At 45.0% G+C, this 19,074-nt stretch overlaps 1 protein-coding gene across 1 annotated transcript in view; it reads right to left on the bottom strand.

The window, feature by feature from the left end:
* Nucleotides 1–9,548: 9,548 nt before the first annotated feature.
* LOC135386908 (uncharacterized) overlaps nt 9,549–19,074 on the bottom strand; it is a 39,612-nt gene continuing 30,086 nt past the window's right edge. Inside the window, exons 3-4 of the mRNA XM_064616405.1 lie at nt 12,491–12,510; nt 9,549–11,692 (exon numbers count right to left, since the gene is read on the bottom strand). Of these exons, the coding sequence (XP_064472475.1) occupies nt 9,661–11,692; nt 12,491–12,510 (2,052 nt within the window). The 3' untranslated portion in view covers nt 9,549–9,660. The remainder of the gene's footprint in view (nt 11,693–12,490; nt 12,511–19,074) is intronic.

Raw genomic sequence — 19,074 nt, 5'->3', positions numbered from 1 at the left:
GCACAATATGATGAAAGAAACAATGGCCATGCTTACAACCTCCTTTCTGCTAGGGACGCAGTCTATGATGACACAGTTTTTTACGCCGCAGGTAAACCTGCTGAACAGCATGCATGTGCCTATGGTGCAGTGGTGGGCAGTATCGCAGATACATGTATCTTCGATACACTCTTTCGACACATTATCGGTATTGGGCATCGCGTGCCAAAAATTAGAGTATCGGAGTATCGGTATCGAAAATACATTTTTAGTGTATCGTGTATTTTAGCGATACTCGATACTAAAAAAAGACGCAAATATTGAGGCTGTTGTGAGACTTAGGGTCGGCGGCGCTCGCTGAGGCGGTAGTACAAGCCAGGCCGCAGCGGCGTAGACATGTCGACCATAAATTCGTTCGAAGCTTACGTCCGCGCGCGCGCTCCATCGTCAAGGTCGCCCGGAGAGGAGGCCCTGGGACGCGCTCATGGGCGCGCGGGGCTTCTAGTTGGTTCCAGAAGAACCTCTTCAGTCTCTTTCTACGGCGGGCGCGTCGAAACCGCCTTACACAGGACCAACCTCACGGCTTCTGGAACTGCGCTGCCCGATATCCCCCTCCTCAGTGCGCAAGAGCACGTCCACTTGACTTGAAGTGTGGATTCCGCGTCTGCCATGCAGAAAGAATAACCGCCGGCTTAGCTTGAGCACTGTAACCCGTTCTACAGCTCACAATTCACAACGGCCAACTAAGAAAATCAAGTCAGAGGCAAAGTCAGAGGCTACCCGGTAAGTACTGCAGTACCAAACGATAAAAGCAGCAGAAAAAAAAAGTTTCAGGTTTATTCGTATGTATAGTCAAGTGCTCACAGACCGGTACGCACGGAGAACATTGTCTTAAAGAATTGTTTTTTGCTAGGCTGCTTATTGATGCGATCGTTTCAACGTACCCATGGCTTCAGTCTAAAGTTCTAACAAGACTAGCTGCTTAGACAGTGCAGCTTCCTTAAATCCGTGCGGTCGGATACGTTCAAGCCCTGTCAGAAAAAGTGCGCTATAAAAATACACTAAAGGCTCTAGAAATAACGAATAAATGTTTTTACTTCCCTAATCATCTTACGAGCTTTATTATATTCTTATTTCAGTGATGTAAACTTCGCGAATTATAACACCAGCTTTATTACATTGTGATTTCAGTAATATAAACTTCGCTAATCATAACACCAGCTGTATTATATTCGGGATTTCAGTTATGTATCGAAGTATCGACGATACAGTACCGAATATCTGTATCGAAAATCAATTTCGGTTCTGTATCTTGTATTGGTATCGGAAATACAATTTTTGAGGGTATCGTGTATCGGCATCGAAGATACTTTTTTGAAGTATCTTGCCCAGCCCTGCTATGGTGCAACCACGCACTTCATTGTGCCATCTGATGCACAAAGCCACAGTCGAAATACACCACAGCATGGCCGAAAGGACCAAGGAGGGAGTGACAGAATCATGTACATAGATCAGCATTGAGCAGTTATTTCACTAGTCACATTTTGATGTAATGCATATATATATGTGTGTGAAATGCAAATCGACTGGTACTGATGGAGGCGACAATAAATATGCAAAATGTAATTAAGAGCCCCAGAAGTCTTAAGGCATTGGTACGAGAGTACAGTTTAATATATTTAAACTTTTGAAATTAAACTATGGAGCAATTAGTATGACATACCTAACATCCCTCGTACTAACATTCCCATAGGTCAATTTTGCCAGTTGTAAAATAATAAATTGTAGTCTCATACCAATTTCTTAAGGCTTCTGAGTCCCTTTGTTACATTTTCCATACATACAAGTTTCCGTGAGGTACGTGGGCATGCACTAGTCATTACTGTTATATACACGTGTGTGATGCAATTCAAGTGCAATAATAAACAGTACAAGACATGTTTCATATTATGACGTGTAGTGATTATTGTAACGGTTACTGAAAAAGTACATGTTTTGTCAATATGTGCAGTTTTGGGCTGGTTGCCGGACACAGAGGAAAATTAGCTGACAATGCTCGAGTGTATCAATCTCACCAGATATCGGAAAGAGTTGATTACGCTGAAAGGCACTTCATCCTCAAAGCCAGATCCACTGCAATTCAGACAGTCCTACCTCTACTCTACAGGGTGCCTTTTTTCATGAGACGTGCTTGAATTCAGTTTTCTTGAGTTCATTATACGCTCTTGCTCTATAACCAACCTACAGAAATAGTATCTGTGTAGCTCTGATGAAACTCCCCAGTCATCATCCCGTAATAAAGTTGTTGTTATGTAGCTTTGGTTGTAATACTGGGTTTACGTCATGAGACAATTGAGATCATGAGCGATACCACAGTGATTGGTCTGTGGATGGTATGAATATTTGTACAGATAAAAAAACATCCTGTATAGCGTATTAGGTTACCTTAAAGAGAGTTAAACTAACTGCCTTGATGCCAACTACTTGAGCGCAGTGGTAGCCTTCTAGCCAGAAAATTACAGAGGTGATCCCATAATGCAGACTGTGTTCCACCATTGCAAGGCCTGGTAGTAGGCTGCGGATAAAAATTTCCTTCACTCTCAGCAATGCCGGTGGCCCATGAATCACTGAATACCTCTGACTGCGATTCACAGAAATTGTGTAGGAAGCATGCTGTCAGCACCACTGTTGGCACGAACTTGTAAGTAATGTCGGTGCGTTTAAGTAACACACGCCAGCGTCCCTTCAACCTGCCGAAAGCTTGCTCCACAACATTTCTTCCGCTACTGTGATATACATTAAATGACTCCTGTTCCTTTGAGAGGCTTCCAGTGTAGGTCTTTAGGATCCATGGTAGGCTTGGATACGCTGGATCAGAGAGGAGCATAAGGGAACCTCTTTCCCCTCAAAAAGCCGGGTGCCTCTGGGCAGCAAGGAGCTGCTACGCTGATACAGGGTTGACATCTTCAGTGCTGTTGCATCGTGTGCACTGCCTGGTGCCCGGCATGACACCATAAGAAACCTCCATAGTAAGAAACAGCATTTTATCAGATCCAACAAAGGTGGTTTTTATGGCCATATCTTGCCTTTCTGCATTTGAAATGAAGGCATTAGAGCGTTGTGGTACTGCCATGTACTATTGCTCCCACGCTTATTTATGGACAAATAAACGGTTTTTCGTCAAATAAGGTACACTCCAAAATCAAAGCTTCACTGCATAGATATGACAATTTATACAGAATGGCATAGCCTACTCTTTCTCGTCAAATCAGAAGAGATAACGATATCATACTTGTTGGTGGAAAATGCGTTATGCCAGCTTCGGATATATCAGGGAAGCTGTTATGAATCTCAGTTTTCCAAATGTGGTAGCCTGTACCATCTGTTAGAATACTGTTGGAACAGCATGTTGTCATTTTCAAGGTTTCTGCTGACAGCTTGCTCATGTACCCACATTTTTTCCTCCGTTCCGGAGCATACCTCACTATGTTTATTACCTGAAAGGCACCTGGGTGAGACATATTCATTTTCTTTACACATTTTCCGTTCATACCCGGGTACCTAGTCACAACAATTGGAATTACAAGAAGAGACTGGATTCATAGGAACATAACTAGCAGCAAGAGCCTGTGTACTTACTGCCCACGGTCATCAACTGCTGCTTGCACATGACCAACACTTCCGGTTTGTGAAATCCCTGTATCCCTTCTTCGGTGCCGTGATGGGGACGTGGGTACCATCAATAGCACCAAATATTTGGGGGAGGTGGCACTTCACCTCAAACCTCTCTGCTATGCGGGTTGCCTCCTGTGCTCATGGCATTTTGATGTACTTCTTTGCCAAGTGTCTCTTAACAGTGACGCAGAAAAGCTACACAAGTTTCTTCACGGTGCTCTTGTGAACACCGAATTGGTTGGCTACAATTCGGTACTCGGCGCAGCTGGCAATTTTGTATACTGCAATAGCAACACGTTTGTCCACTGGAATGGGTGGTCTCGCAAAATATGGCTCTGGAGACATGAAAGGCATCACGGCAGCGACCAGCTGGCAAAAATTTTCTCGTGTCATTCTAAAGTATTCACGCCACTGTGCATCATCAAATATGTGACACACGATGCTATCCCACCAGTCGGTGTTCCGTTGCTTTGTCCAGATGGCTCGCTTCTTGTGCGGTGGAGCAGAGCACTCAAGTTATGTGGGACATTAATTATGTTATTCAGACATGTACCCAACTAAATAATATATTCAAATTACTTTCAGGGTAACTTCAAGTAACATCTTTACTTCCTGAGGTACTTTGACAAGATGCTTATTTCATTTATTTATTTATTTACAATACCCCAAAGGCTCTTGCGAGCATTGCATGAGGGAGTGGGGTTGTACAGATATTAGGTATAACAATAAATGCACTTGACAAATAACCGTGCGAAAAGAAAGGAATCAATTGATTATTAGTGAATAGTTAAATGGTAGATGATATCTTCCTATGAAACGTGGTGTGATCAGTGAGCTCCGCAATATTCAAGGGAAGATCATTCCAGTTAATAGTAATCTTACAGAAAAATGATTTAGCAAAAATATCAGTGTGGCAGACGAAACGAGTTACCTTGTACAAATGGTCGAAGCGGGGAAAATTGTGGAAGAACGAGTGATAGGGGAAATGCTAGGCGGAATGGTATGAATGAACTTGTGAAACAGAGACAACCTTGCAATGTATCGACGTATTTCTAGGTTAGGGAGTTGAAGTTGTTGTTTAATTACCGCCACTGAAGAATGAGTAATCACCAACGATGAAACGGGCTGCTCTACTCTGGATGGCTTCAATGGCGGAGGATAAGTATTGTTGAGGAGGGTCCCATAAATCTGAGGCATACTCCAGTTTTGAACGCACTAGTGATTAGTATGCTAGTTTCCTAATTTCCTGGGGTGCGAGTTTCAGGTTACGTCGAATATAGCCAAGAGTCGGGTTAGCATTGCCAGCAATGAATTCAATGTGCTTGTTCCAAGTTAGGTCTTGGGAGAGATGAATGCCAAGATACTTGTAAGAGCTTACTTTAGTAAGAGCAATGTCGTTTAATGAGTATGGGTATGGAGAAAAACGGCCATTATTGCGACGGGCAAAAGTAATAACATTACATTTGTTAAGGTTAAGAGGCATCTGCCAGATTAAACACCACGAAGTGGTTTGGCCTCGAGGGGTTTGCCCTCACCTCAATTTCGTCACTGATGTTTGTCCTCACTTCACCTCACATCATTTTTTGGGGACTTCGTTCCTCACCTCACCTTAACCTTCTTTCTAAAATATATTTACCTACTTGTTATAATTTTTGCCTCGTTTCACCTTAACCTGTTTCTGTAAAACGTTTTCACTTCACATATTCGCTCATAACCACAGTTGCTTCGCGGCGCTAACACTGTATCAAAAAGTATTAAGAGTGGGCAGGTGTCTACGTTGCAGTTGTTTTTTTACTGCTTCGTTGGTTGATTCCTGACAACAAGTTACAAGTACCCACAACTAAGATTCATTACCTTGCTTGGTTCGTCCTTCTTGCAACAAGTAAAGATGAGTGCGGTGCGGGTATACCCGCGGATACCCGCGGTTATCCGCGCACGTTTGCTCTTCGCGGGTACGCATTTATGTGTAATCGCGGGTTGTGGGTACGGCGCGGGTAGACCCGCACTGCCTCCGCGGATTACGCGGGTATACCCTCCATACAAGAAGGCACAAAACCAGCTTGTCGGCTTTTAGTGTACGACTCGATTTACCGCGAACATTGTGCCCAAATATTTTCCAAGACGTCCCATATCCAGTCCTTCCGTGGTGTGCGAGATGACAACTTTGTCATTTACTGGCACCACGTTCTATACTTACGCTTTGAAAGAGGGAGGGCGAGAGTCCAGCTGATTATGAGACCGGGAAGGTTGGGCAATAGAAAATGGGGTAGGGTATCGCTCCTGGCGATGAAACTCCCCATTCATCTTCTCAAAATAAAGTCACTCTTTGGCTATGTTTGCTACAAAGGGCTAATTTTTCCTACCTTTAGAAACGACGAGTGGTTCGCTTCGCGTTAGTAAGCTGGCAATTATGTCAACGGTCGCCACATCGTCTGACTGTTGGAAAAGTGGCTCGCTAACGAACAGTGTCCCCAGCATCATTAAATCATTTCGTGCTGTGACGATCATGTGGCGTTACTGAAACATGCGCGCGCATTGGGCTGTAGGTCCACCTGTGGGTATACGGGTACCCGACGGGATGTGCGGTGCAGATGCGGGTTGCATCAATGACATTGCTGCGGATGCGGGTCGTGGTCCCGCGGGTGCAGTGCGGGTGCTGGTACGAATTTTCACAGCCGCACTCATCTCTACTTGTAGAGTCTTGTAGAGTCTGAAACATGGTAAATAAATAAATTTAAAATTCGTACCCGCAACCACACCGCACCCACGGGACCACGACACGCATCCGCAGCAATGTCATTGATGCAACCCGCATCTGCACCCCACATCCCGTCGGGTACCCGTATATGCGCAGGTGCACCTACCAGTACTGTTCTGCTGAGAGGAAACCGCCGTTCCATTCTGCGTCGCCTCGTGACACCCCTGGCTTCCCGCCAATGGACAACCGACATTCTCCCCCCATCTACGAGTATGTTGAGCAGCGTTGTTTCAACGCTCGCTTTCTGCATGCCACGAAACACCTCTCGTCAAGACGCTGCATTAATCCACCGAATGCGACTCGATGTGGCCTTTACAGCTCAGTGGCGTTAACGCTTGAGACAAACTGACTCTCCCACCTGCTGCCACTGTGGTGTCCTTGAGGATCTGGAGCACATTCTTCATTGCCCCCACTACCAACCTTCCCGAACCGCACTCTCACAGTCCCTTAGTCAGCTGGACTCTCGCCCCTTCTCCATATCGAAATTGCTTGGTCCGTGGCCCAATCCAGGCCAGCAACGATCTGCGCTCAAATCTCTTTTGACATTTCTGGACACCATCGGACTTAGATCGTAATTGTGAAGGGGCTCATTATTTTATTCCCCACATCTCCACCAGCAATGGGGTAGAGTATCGCCTCTGGCTATGAACCTCCCCATTCTGCATCTGTTGTTATTGTTAGTTACAAGTACCCACTACATATACAATCAGTACAACTTGGACGTAGGGTACATGGGTAGAGAAGAGAGAAGAAGAGGTTGGACGAACCGAGCAATTTTGAGTTGTTTGTTCTTCATACTGGCAAAGCAGGAACGGCTTTTATCGAGTATCTCTCAAGCGAGAATGATAATGGAGCTGCGGAAGTCGTTTTCAGGATGGTATGCACCTATACCTCGAATTATTTGTACATTTTTGTCTATTATGACATTATATTATCGATCAATATTATTTAAATAGCAGACGTATTCATTTGTAGCAAGAATTCGGGAACCTTTCCTTCAAGGCCCTTGGTTTGAAGCGATCAGGTAGATGAGCTGTCTCAGTATGTCTCGCGACGTAAACTGCCAATTATTACTAGACGAGCTGTACGGATTACTAGTGACTTATGTGTTGACTTCCTAATTAAATTACTATATGTATAGACGCAGACCTCTGGTGCCTTTACACCTAGCTAACTCCATTGTCGTAGTAAAAGCTCAATGGCTCAACTTGTGGCAATACGGAATATATGCTAATATTTGCGCCTATCACAGCGCGTGTTGTTGCCTGCATTTGTCACACCAGTCCGTAAGGTCATTGGTTGTCATGTACTATCGTTCGAAATAATAGGTCTAAACACTCAAAGCACACACCAGAGCTCTATATTCACTTGTACGTGTATCTGGTCTGACACATCTATCATGTATGTGACTGAACTGAAAATCTGAAACTAACGGCCGGGCTTACAGCGAACACATTTTAGTGTATGCTCCCAGTACAAAAAAAATTTCTACCTTGGTAATAGAAAACGCTGGCTCTGTGCCCTTTTAAGTGATCGCGCTATTGAAACTAGCCCCTCCACATCTCCTCAACGTCCCCCTCACAAATTTTTCGTCACCTCACGTCAATCTCCATTTCGGAAATTTTTCCTCACTCACCTCACCTCAACGTCGTTGTCAAAAAATTTCCCTCACCTCACCGCAACCTCCTTCTCAAAAATTTTCCTCACCTCACCTCAACTCCCTCTTGAAACATTTTCCTCACCTCACCTCAATCTCGCTTCTGAGAATTTTTCCTCAGCTCACTCCACCTCAATGTGCGTGAGGTGAGGATGTCCACCTCTGCTTACAGGCGCCAAATTGTAATTTTCTTCATTTTAACTCGTGATATCTCCCGATATAAACTGGATATCGAAGATATCATTTAATTACGTAGTCTGTACATACATATTTCGTATATCTGAGCCCGCACCCCATGGCTGTTCCCCATGCTACAGTCTGAGAAGTTGCGTTTGGTCAAATCGTTCATTTCCGAGCGACCAGAAAACAAACACGACACAAGATCACACACAAATCACTGAGTTGTAGTCTCGTTTTTGTTCTTTGGCTGCATGAAAATGAATTTAAAACAAGCAGCCCAAACTATTCGTCAGGCATTTAGTAAAATTGTCGACCTACAAGAACTCGCAGGTGCCAAATATTTCGCTCAGTAATAACTCTCGATATTACTTAATACTGAAGATGTCATCATTTAGTAACATAGTGTCTGTGTTCATAGGTTCATTCGGTGCTAGATAGGTTGATTGATGTTTGGATGATTTATGGACCCTAATAGCTTCCGCAAGCTGCTGGACCAAATACTTTGCTTGTAATTCGTTGTAATTCGTTGTATGCTCCATGTTGTATGTTCCTTTTATTATGCCGCGCCCCTCTAATTCCCTGACCTGAGGGTAAATAAATAAATAAATAAAGATTGATGGTCGGTGGACGTAACGGCGCTGTGGATGAGGTGGCACGAGCAGTTCCTTAATCTAGTATCGTACCAAGGTTGAGGCATCGCAGTAGTCACGATGGATGACATGACAGGTGGATAAGAATGCACGATTCCACAGCTCTTTAGTATATGTTGTTGCAACGCTTATTTATTACTTACGCATTTATATTTAACGAGTTATTAGCGGTACATGCTATCCAATTCCTAGTATCACATGAGCACAAAAAGCTGCGCAAGGCTCTTGTCATATTTATGTCTGTAACACTAACATCGCCATGCCAGTACTGGACAGCTGTTTCGGCCTTCTTGGACCTCATCAGCAGTACGCAGGCAGGCAACGTTTGAGTGGATGGCGTCAGAAGGTCACGTAACACGTGACGGTCACGGTCACGTGTTACGTGACCTTCTGACGCCATCCACTCAAACGTTGCCTGCCTGCGTACTGCTGATGAGGTCCAAGAAGGCCGAAACAGCTGTCCAGTACTGGCATGGCGATGTTTGAGTTACAGACATATGCTATACGTGCAGCCAAAGAGCTCTGGCTATTTTTTTCCTCTTGTCATATTTAGTATTATTTAGACGGTAGCATTCTGGCTCTCTGCCTCAAATATTGTGTACTATTACTATTCCAACATACGGACGATCAAATTGGAACAACAAGGATCGAGGTTATTAGGGTCATTGTAATCCACGATTTGCAAGGTGTATACAACTTATTGTTATCAGCTGCACTTCGGGGACGTATCCTATTAGTAGCTGTCCCGAGCACCGCGCAGTTCACAACTGAGGTGGTTCTGGCGAAGCCGTACTTCGTGCATTGCTCGTATTGTCGGTCGTGGTCGAGCGCTTGCAGCCACTTGTGGACTTGGCACCGCTGGAACTCTTATTTCTCTTATTCCTTTGGGCACTCGAAGAACACCTAGATGATTTTGCTGCACTTGAAGTCGATGTATTCGTGCTGCCATTTTTTTGGCGGCGACCTGATGATTTTGGCATTACATTTTTTACTTCGACATCGACAATAATTCCAGGCCCTGGAGCAGGATTCCCTTCGTAGTTCTCATCAGTGTACTGTGTTGTTCGCCCAGCTGTCGACGGTGATGCAGGCGCAGGCCTCATCTTATATGATGGGTTCGCGTTCTCTTGTGGTATTGCTTCATACCTTGTGGGAGGCTGGGCGCGGTAATCCACAGTTGGAGGGCATTCATGTGTTGGTAGGGGAGGTGCGCCGTGCGGTGGAACTTCATATTCGTGAATAGGCTGACTGGGGTACAGCAGTGTGGGAACTTTTTTCTGATCCTGAAAACAAGGAATGTGGTAGCCGCGAGATGTCCGTCGGGTATACCCTGGAACGGAAGACACAAGGAGTCCTTCCGTAGGCATTGTCGCGTAGTTCTGTCCAGCTTCACCCGAGTATATTGGGACACGTGGATCCTGATACACTTGAGGTTGATACTGGTATTTGGACAAGGGTGGAGACACGTATTGTTGGGCTTGTCCGAAGACACCATAACCTGTTTGCTCTCCATTTATCTGTGTATTACTTTTGCAATGAACGGCGATTTTCCTTTGAACCGGTCGTCGTTGCTCTGATGCTGGGTTACCATTAGATTGATTATGACCATCTTGTGGATTCTCTCCCTGACGTTCTATTGGGTCTAGAAAAATTTGTTTCGTTGAACCGTTGTTTTGAAATTGCAGTGGAACGTCCTCGCGGCTCTCAACTTTTGCATACACAGAGCACTCTTTACAGTAGCGAATTTTGTTTTTCGTGTAGCAAAGCTTGCAAACCAGGTACATTTTGAACATTCCACACCCAATGCATGCGAACTCTGCCCGTATTAGATTTGGATATTCATCAGCTTTTTGTTCAACCCCATGCCGTCCTCTGCTCCTACCAATTTCCACGTTGCATGCGCATTGGAACACCGACAGGTCTGCCTTTGAATCGGAAAAATGTTCACCAGGTCGTGACGGATTGCAGGGCATTTGCTGCCAATGGCGGTTCTTACTTGCAGCGTTCGTTGAATTGTATTCGCCGTCCTTTGGAATAAACGATTCGGCATATGGCTGGTATCCCGTTTCTGGTGACCAGAAATTTGGACCGTACGACGCAGGAATATATTGCGGTAGCTCACTTTGCTGCACGTACCCCAGAGGAGGGCAGTACGGTTGATAATCGACGCGTGCCTCGCCCGCGGATGCCCCTTGGTCCTGCACCAGCTTCCCCCGAGGACTGACGCGCATGCCTTTCGGTAATTCTACGTCCACATTGTACATGTACTGCCGTCGAGTGACAGTCTCCGTTGTTATCACTTGAAGGCCCATTTTCTCTTCGCTATCTTTTACTGTCGTCGAAGGTAGACGGCTAGTCGCTGGATCTTCCCGTGGACGCGTAGTGACGTGACTGAGGGTTACGTCCAGCTCGTACATGGGGCACGAACACTGTCCGCTATCTCGTTCCTCGGGTTGTCGTACTTTCCCCTTCTCTTTTTTAACAGACGAACAGGACGTTGACAAAGGCGACTCGTTCGTCGACGATGAACTTTGTCGCCTGAAAGGAAGATCCGATATGGAACTGCTGCCACCGATATGTCCAGGAATGTCAAGACCGCCAGCACCACCGGCCGCCGCATCATCAGCTACCGCCCAGTTTTCAGGAATGCCCGGAGAGACGAGTGGTTGTTTGATGACGTCAGCTGAGTCCACGCTTCGTTTCTTTGAACAGGAAGTAGCGCTTCCGCCGAGTTCTAACATGCCGCAGTAATTTGCAGTTTTCATCGAGGCATTGCTTGCCGTGCCGGCTCCGCTGTAAACGAAGCAACTAGAGTTTTAAAAAATGCCTTCTACAAAAAAAGTGCAAATTTTGAACATCCGTGCATGAATAGCTAAGTCAATATCGTTGAGATTTCACGAAGACGATTGTGCTCTAGACGGGAACCGATCACCGCTGTGAAACTCTTATAATATGCAATGTCATGCAAGCATAAATCGATAAGTTACCTGTGAAAAAGAACTCGTTACGAGTTAAGTTACCGTGTGAAAAATGTAACTAAGTTCTTCAGCCTGAAATGTAACTCGCAGGTACGGAGTTACTTTAAAAAAGAAAGAGTTACTTCCAAGTTACTTCGGACACAAAATAGCAATACAAAGGTGCAGCGCGCGTAAGCAGTGGAGTTAGACCTTGAGTTGCCTGCGAAGGAGTGACACACGCTTAGATCGTCTGCGTTTATGTCCAACAGGTCGTACGCTTTGCATCTTACTTCCTGTGGGCTCACTATGGTTCAGCTTCATTCAATGGCAGCGGTTCCTACTTCCTGAATAGAATACTGTCATTGATTGAATATCACGTTTTATGGCATAAAATGCCATGAAAGAACTGGAGAGAAAGCAAGCAAATATAGGGACGTGAGTGATAAGCTTGTTTAAAAGCAACTTGAAACTTAGCTTAAGTTACTTTGGAAAAGTTATCTGAAAAAGAAACGAACTCCTCTGAAAGTTACCATGACGCAAAAGTACCGAGTTACCAGTTACAAAAAAAAGGAACTTAGTTACGGTAACGAGTTACCTCGAACTCTCCATACAAGCAAGCAATGTATTTACTTACGGCGGCTCTTGTTCCAGACCCTGGAAAAAGAGTTATAAATAATGTTGACTAAAGTTGACTAAATGTTGAAGTCTAAACCTTCGGGGAACAGACGAACGAAATTCTGATGGCCACCACTGTTCATTTCACTCCGCATTTCATTATTAATCCTTATTCTACTTTAGATTTAATTCATATGCCTACATTTTAAATTTGTGTTTCGCTTATTTTGTCGAGCAGTCAACACATTCAGCAAAGATACACCAGCGGCAGCTGATGGGACTCCTAAGTTATGAGTACGTCGTCCAAAAATACTTGTTAGAGGAGCAGTCTAGAGGCCTTTGTTTCTGTTTTTGGTCAGTATGGAATGTTAGGCGGCCGAAAACAGTTTTCCCACAATTAGTGCAACCGTAGCGAAATTGGGACGCCTGAAATAGCTCCCCGAACCTCCCGTGCGCGAAACACCCTCCTTCGCGTTCACGATAGGCACGCGATGAGCGCCACCACGCGCGTCACTATGTGGCGCAAGTGGAAAGGACGCTGCTCATTAGACCTGGGATCACATGATCGAGGTGAGCAACATCGCGCAGGCTGGACCGTCTGCTACCGCTTCGGAGACGCCATGCGTTCTCCGGCTACGTGATGTCCGAAACGGAGAGTTTGAAGGCTGTCCACGGCACAACCACGATCTTTTGGGACCGCAGACACCAAGGCAACACCAAGGCAGACACCAAGGGAAGAACGAGTGGTGCAGCCCGAAATTAACTGCGCTTGTACAGCGAAAACCCCGTGCTTCGCGACGTGTGCAGGCTGTCCGACCGTTTTTACCGCGCAGTTGGTTCAGTGGCTAACAGGTGGCGCCATAATACCTCCGCCATCGCTTGCTTTCTGCTACTGTGAATTCTGAGATTACACAGAAGCCACGGATATATTACTCTTGTGATCGTAATCTTATTTTCTCAGGCTGCATATATGCTTTTTTTTATAGAAAATGTCACATAAATCATATAAAGAATAGGAGTCAACAAGAAACAGCTCGCAATGTTCGTAGCAGACGGTTTTTCCTACGAACGAATGAGGGGCTCTCTACCACCAACGTCACAGTAAAGTGGGTGTGGTCTGCAGTTGGAGCGCTCCGGCCTGTCACCGCGGCAGCGATTTTCCAAATTAATTGCACCGTGGTGAAACAACTTTGGACAGAAATAATTTGGGGGAATGCTTTTCACATACTGCTTTACAAGATGACAGCAGTTTTTGGCCATGTTAGATACCACTTTAATGCTCCTTTAAGAGTTTAGGTAGTCGAGCAAGGTCATACAGACAAGCATGTTGATAAGCTTCACGCTGAGAGTGGGCAAAGAAGTGACAGCGTTAGCGGTATTTATCGTTGGTCACGGCTTAGTTCGGCACGCGCACACAGACAGGGGCAGATCCACACCCTCGTTTTTTTTGTGTGTGTTTTTTGTGGAGGCGGTTTCTTCGCCGGAGCGCGTAGTGGGGGAGGGGAGAAGGGGAAATCCCATGTACAAACTGATGTTGTGGGGGCGATCGCGCAACTGCCCCCTGGATCCGCCCCTGCATGCAGACCCGGTGAGAAGGGGGGCAGTCGGGGATGGAGCCCTGGGACCCATGCCTCTTCAGGGGTCCGTCCGACCCAAGACCCGACGGCTGCATGCATCGGGAGACGTCAGAGGAGCCGGAGCCCATAATTTCTTTCGCGGGCACTGTGCACATGTATACAACTTTCGGGCCTTCTCGCCTTGGTTACATTGCTACCGCTTTACGTTCTTTCACTGCTAGGCTGTCCTGGGCTGTCTCTGTGTCGCCCGTCACATACTTGCCGCCAATGCCATGCTTTTTGCGTCACGGCCACTTAGCCTATCGCTCATATGATGAAAGTATAATATGCCACCATTCATGCCATGTTCGTGCCATATTAGAGAGCGTTTTGCGCGAAAACTACGAATGGGTAAGCAGAATAGCGAGATCTTAAGGCTACGGTCCCACTTTCCTCCTTCCCTATCGCGTCTAAAAAGCTCTCACTACGGGGCGACACCAGTCCACATATATCCAGTTTGTGTCCGGCAGCAACAGGTTCTGTGCAAAATCTGTACTCCCAAAATAGCCCTTTCGGCTTGTGTTATCATCCCGCTAGCCTATTATCCCTTCACAAAGGCCAAAGTCAATGGTTGAACGGTGCGAGAAAGGAGGAAGGTCGTATCTCCTACGAAGCAAGGAGGAAGCTTTTCGAGATCGTAAGATACTTATCGGTATCGTAGGTTTATAGGATCGTAGGATAAGGACCGGAGTACTTTACAACTAGTCAGTTCACGGCACGCGCCACATGTAATTTTACCAAGTTCTAAAAAGTAAATTTTCTCATGATCCTCTCTATCTTTTCTTTTGTTTCTTTTTCTTCTTGCCATAAAAATTTCTTGTCCGACACACTAAACAATGAACATTTGAATGCGAAAAAGCCACAATAAATGTAATATATATATAAAAGGAAAAAAAATAGCCAGAGCTCTTTGGCTGCACGTATAGCATATGTTTGTAACTCAAACGTCGCCATGCCAGTACTGGACAGCTGTTTCGGCCTTGTTGGGCTTCATCAACAGTACGCAGGCAGGCAACGTTTGAGTGGATGGCGTCAGAAGGTCACGTAACACGTGATTCCTCCCGTCAGGGTGAGATAACTCACTCACTGAAAGCCCAGTGCAAAGCCAGTGAAGTATAAAAGGAAAAAAATAGCCAGAGCTCTTTGGCTGCACGTATAGCATATGTTTGTGACTCAAACGTCGCCATGCCAGTACTGGATAGCTGTTTCGGCCTTGTTGGGCCTCATCAACAGTACGCAGGCAGGCAACGTTTGAGTGGATGGCGTATATGACGTAGTGGATGGCGGAGGATATATATATATATATATATATATACGCTACAAAATTTAGGTTCGAACGACCAGGATGTTGAATATAGATAGGGGAGAAAAGACACCAGAGACTGAAGTAGGGAGTAGGGGAAGTTATTTATTAAGCTGGCATTTAAACTAAGGGTCTGGGGAAGTCTACGTTTCGGCGGAAGCTCCGCCTTCTTCGGGACTCCTGAAGAAGGGACTCCCGAAGAAGGCGGAGCTTCCGCCGAAACGTAGACTTCCCCAGACCCTTAGTTTAAATGCCAGCTTAATAAATAACTTCCCCTACTCCCTACTTCAGTCTCTGGTGTCTTTTCTCCCCTATCTCTATATATATATATATATATCCTATGTCCTATATATCCTATGTCCTATATATCCTATGTCCTATGCACATTTCTCAATCTTATTCTGAAAAATAACAACTTCGAATTTGACGGTAAGCACTACTTGCAAGTTCATGGTACGGCTATGGGTACAAAAATGGCACCTAACTATGCAAATATTTTTATGGGAGCTCTAGAGGAGGAATTTCTGTCTAAGCGCCTAAAGAAGCCCACGCTTTACAAGCGGTTCCTCGACGACATCTTCATGGTGTGGCCACACTCAGAAGATGACCTAATCACATTTATCAGCGACTTTAACAAAGCACATCCGGCCATCAAGTTCACGCATTCTTATTCCGCTCTAACTGTTAACTTTCTCGATGTCCAAGTAAAGTTAACCAACGGGGTCTTGTCCACAAACCTGTTCCGTAAACCTACGGACTCTCAACAGTATCTAGCATTTAACAGTTGTCACCGGCGTCATACTAAACTTGCCATCCCTTACAGCCAAGCACTTCGATACAGGCGCATCTGTTCCAGTGACGATGACTTGGACAGAAATCTAGCTCCACTTAGGGAAACATTCATCGGTCGTCAATTTCCACCTAGCCTAGTCGACGACGCTCTAAACAAAGCCCGCAAAGCAGATCGCAAAGCCCTGTTCCAAGACCACAAACGGGTGTTAGATAATGGTTCCGTAAACCTCATCTTAACATTTAGCAGCAATATTCCAAGCGTTAACAATATACTAAACCGTCACCATAGTATCCTTCTCCAATCGGAGCGCATGGGACAAATTTTTCCTCAGACACCGCGGGTAGCCTACAGGCGCGCGCGCAACCTGCACGATAATCTAGCTAGCTCTAAGGTTACCAAAGCACCGCATTCAGGGAACGGCTCTCACCAATGCGATGGTCGCAGGAGTCAAATATGCAAATTAATGCAAAGCACCGAAGTACTTACTTCTTACTAATTCACTTACTAATTCAAAATTTTCCGTCAAAATTAATGGTGACTTCGACTGTAATTCATCTAACGTCATTTATGCCATTCAGTGCGGCATGTGCCAAGCACAATACGTTGGTCAGACTAAAACATCATTTCGGATCAGGTTCAACAACCACCGATCTGACGTTACAAAAAAGCCAAACCTCCCGGTCTCTGGCCATTTCAAGCAACCAGGTCATTCACTAAATAATGTGTCACTTTTTATTCTCCAGTCAAATTTTAGCTCAGATCGGTGCAGGGAACAACGCGAATCTTATCTCATTTACAAATTCCAATCAACCATTAACGAAGATCTGGGAGCACTTTCAACGGTAAGAAATCTGGCCGCCTAGATGAGCTACACTTTCTTCCTTTTCGTTTCCTTTCTGTTTTTCTTTTCCTCTTTCTTCTTTTTTTTTTCAGCAAAAGTTTGAAGCAGCGCTCATCCTGCCTGGAATTTTCCCCAAAGCGGACAGTGACCTACGGCGAATGACATCACCACCCGGACTTGACCTTCTGGAATATTCCCCAATCTGACTCATTGACAAACGCGTGTTTCGTGCCCGTACCGATTACGACGTCATGTGCCAAACCTATTTAAGTAATGTGTAACCAGGGACGCATCTTTTGTCCTGACGAAGACAGTGCCACTGTCGAAACGTCGACCCCTTACCCATTTTACTTTTTAACGTCTCCCTATGTAATAAACTAGTGTTTGTAACTTCCCTAAAATCTGTTTCCGCGTCTTTTTTTTTTTGAACTTCTGTAAAACTTCGTGGCCGTTTGATAATCCTTTTATCTCGCCCTATATATGTATATATGTATATATAGGTTAAAGAGGTTAATATATGAGACGGCTGCGAATTTGAATAAAAGTAAAATAATAAGACGTGCACGACAGATTAGAGGAAAGTTAACAAAAACTAGTTTATTTGATGGGTAATTTAGCACATAGATTATAATATGCTACGAAACATTTAAAACAACGGGCGACGTTTCGACAGTAGCACTGTCTTCGTCAGGACGTCCTTGGTGCTGCCTTTCGTCCTGACGAAGACAGTGCTTTCGTAGCATATTATAATCTATGTGTTAAATTACCCATCATATATATATATATATACATATGAGAGAAAAATGCGTTAGCACGTCGTAGCTCGAAAATGATGACCCACCCGCTTGGTGTTTTCTCTCATTGTTGTTTTGTTTGTTACGTCGCTGCCTTCATGATCTGAAGCATTGAGAAGATAGTGAGTTCTAGTGTGTTAACTTAGCTCAATTGATAGATCCCTGGACCGTAATCCAGAAGATGTGGGTTCGAGTCCTACAGCTGGCTAACTTTTTCAGGTACTTCCATCTTTCATCATTCCGTGTTTCGGTGCTTGATGTAATTTGAAAGCGAACGACAGTTTACACGCCTCTTTCCGTGTCATCGTTTAGCTATAACCTTCGAAACGGGAAATCTACTTTGTAATATAGTGTGTGGTCAACCCTAATGCGTTGTCTATTTGTGACAAAAATTACAAGACGGTTACGACTCGCGTAAGCGAAGTTCACCTGTGGTTGTGGTGAAGTCAGGCTGGATGAAAGTGAAATAGAAGAGAATAACATGTTGACTCGGCATGTGGACTCCCTATTTTTACTCGCTATCGACAAATGTCGTTTATCACACATTTTCCGTGACGTTCTTTTTTTCTTTTATGATTTTGACATTATTACTGAAACACTTTGTGTGAGTGGTGGACAACGCGTAAAACCAATTGAATAGTAGGTTCCATATTCATTATTGATGGCCTGGCGACTGATTAACTGCGAAACAGAGTTTCTTCGCCCGTCTTCGTTTTGGGTCGCGAGACAAAAACCGCGATAAACAAAACTCGCGACACCAAACAACGCCAGTAGGGGAAAACAGCGACAGCCGAAGACCGCGACATCTACAAACCGCGACTGCAGCCAATATACACGTATATGCTAGGGAAAGCGGCCTCGCACGTGTCCGTCCATGAGAAGCTGACGAGAAAGCGGATGAGGGATTTGGGGAACTGGAAAAAATGTCCCCTGGAAAAAATGTCCCCGAAAAAAAAAGTCCCATGAGTCCCAGTGACCAGTGGTCCCATGAGACCAGAAGTCCCAGGATGAGAAACATCCACTTTTGGCACGTGTGGAATTGTTGCGAAATCCCCGGTTGCGATATTGCAGGTCTTGAAGTCCTCGGACTCAAAATAAATGCTAAAATACCTAACCACTTATTAAGTGTTTTTACTTTGAAAGCTCGGGCCACTTTCACTTACGATTTCGCGTAGAAAATACACTGCAATCAATTGAACCGTTTGTTGGTACAACCTGCACACTTGGCTGGGATATTCTTATGTTGTTTCTTTCTC

Source organism: Ornithodoros turicata, chromosome 3 (assembly GCF_037126465.1).
Source record: "Ornithodoros turicata isolate Travis chromosome 3, ASM3712646v1, whole genome shotgun sequence".
Classification (NCBI taxonomy): domain Eukaryota; kingdom Metazoa; phylum Arthropoda; class Arachnida; order Ixodida; family Argasidae; genus Ornithodoros; species Ornithodoros turicata.
This window is presented reverse-complemented; position numbering and strand designations above follow the sequence as displayed.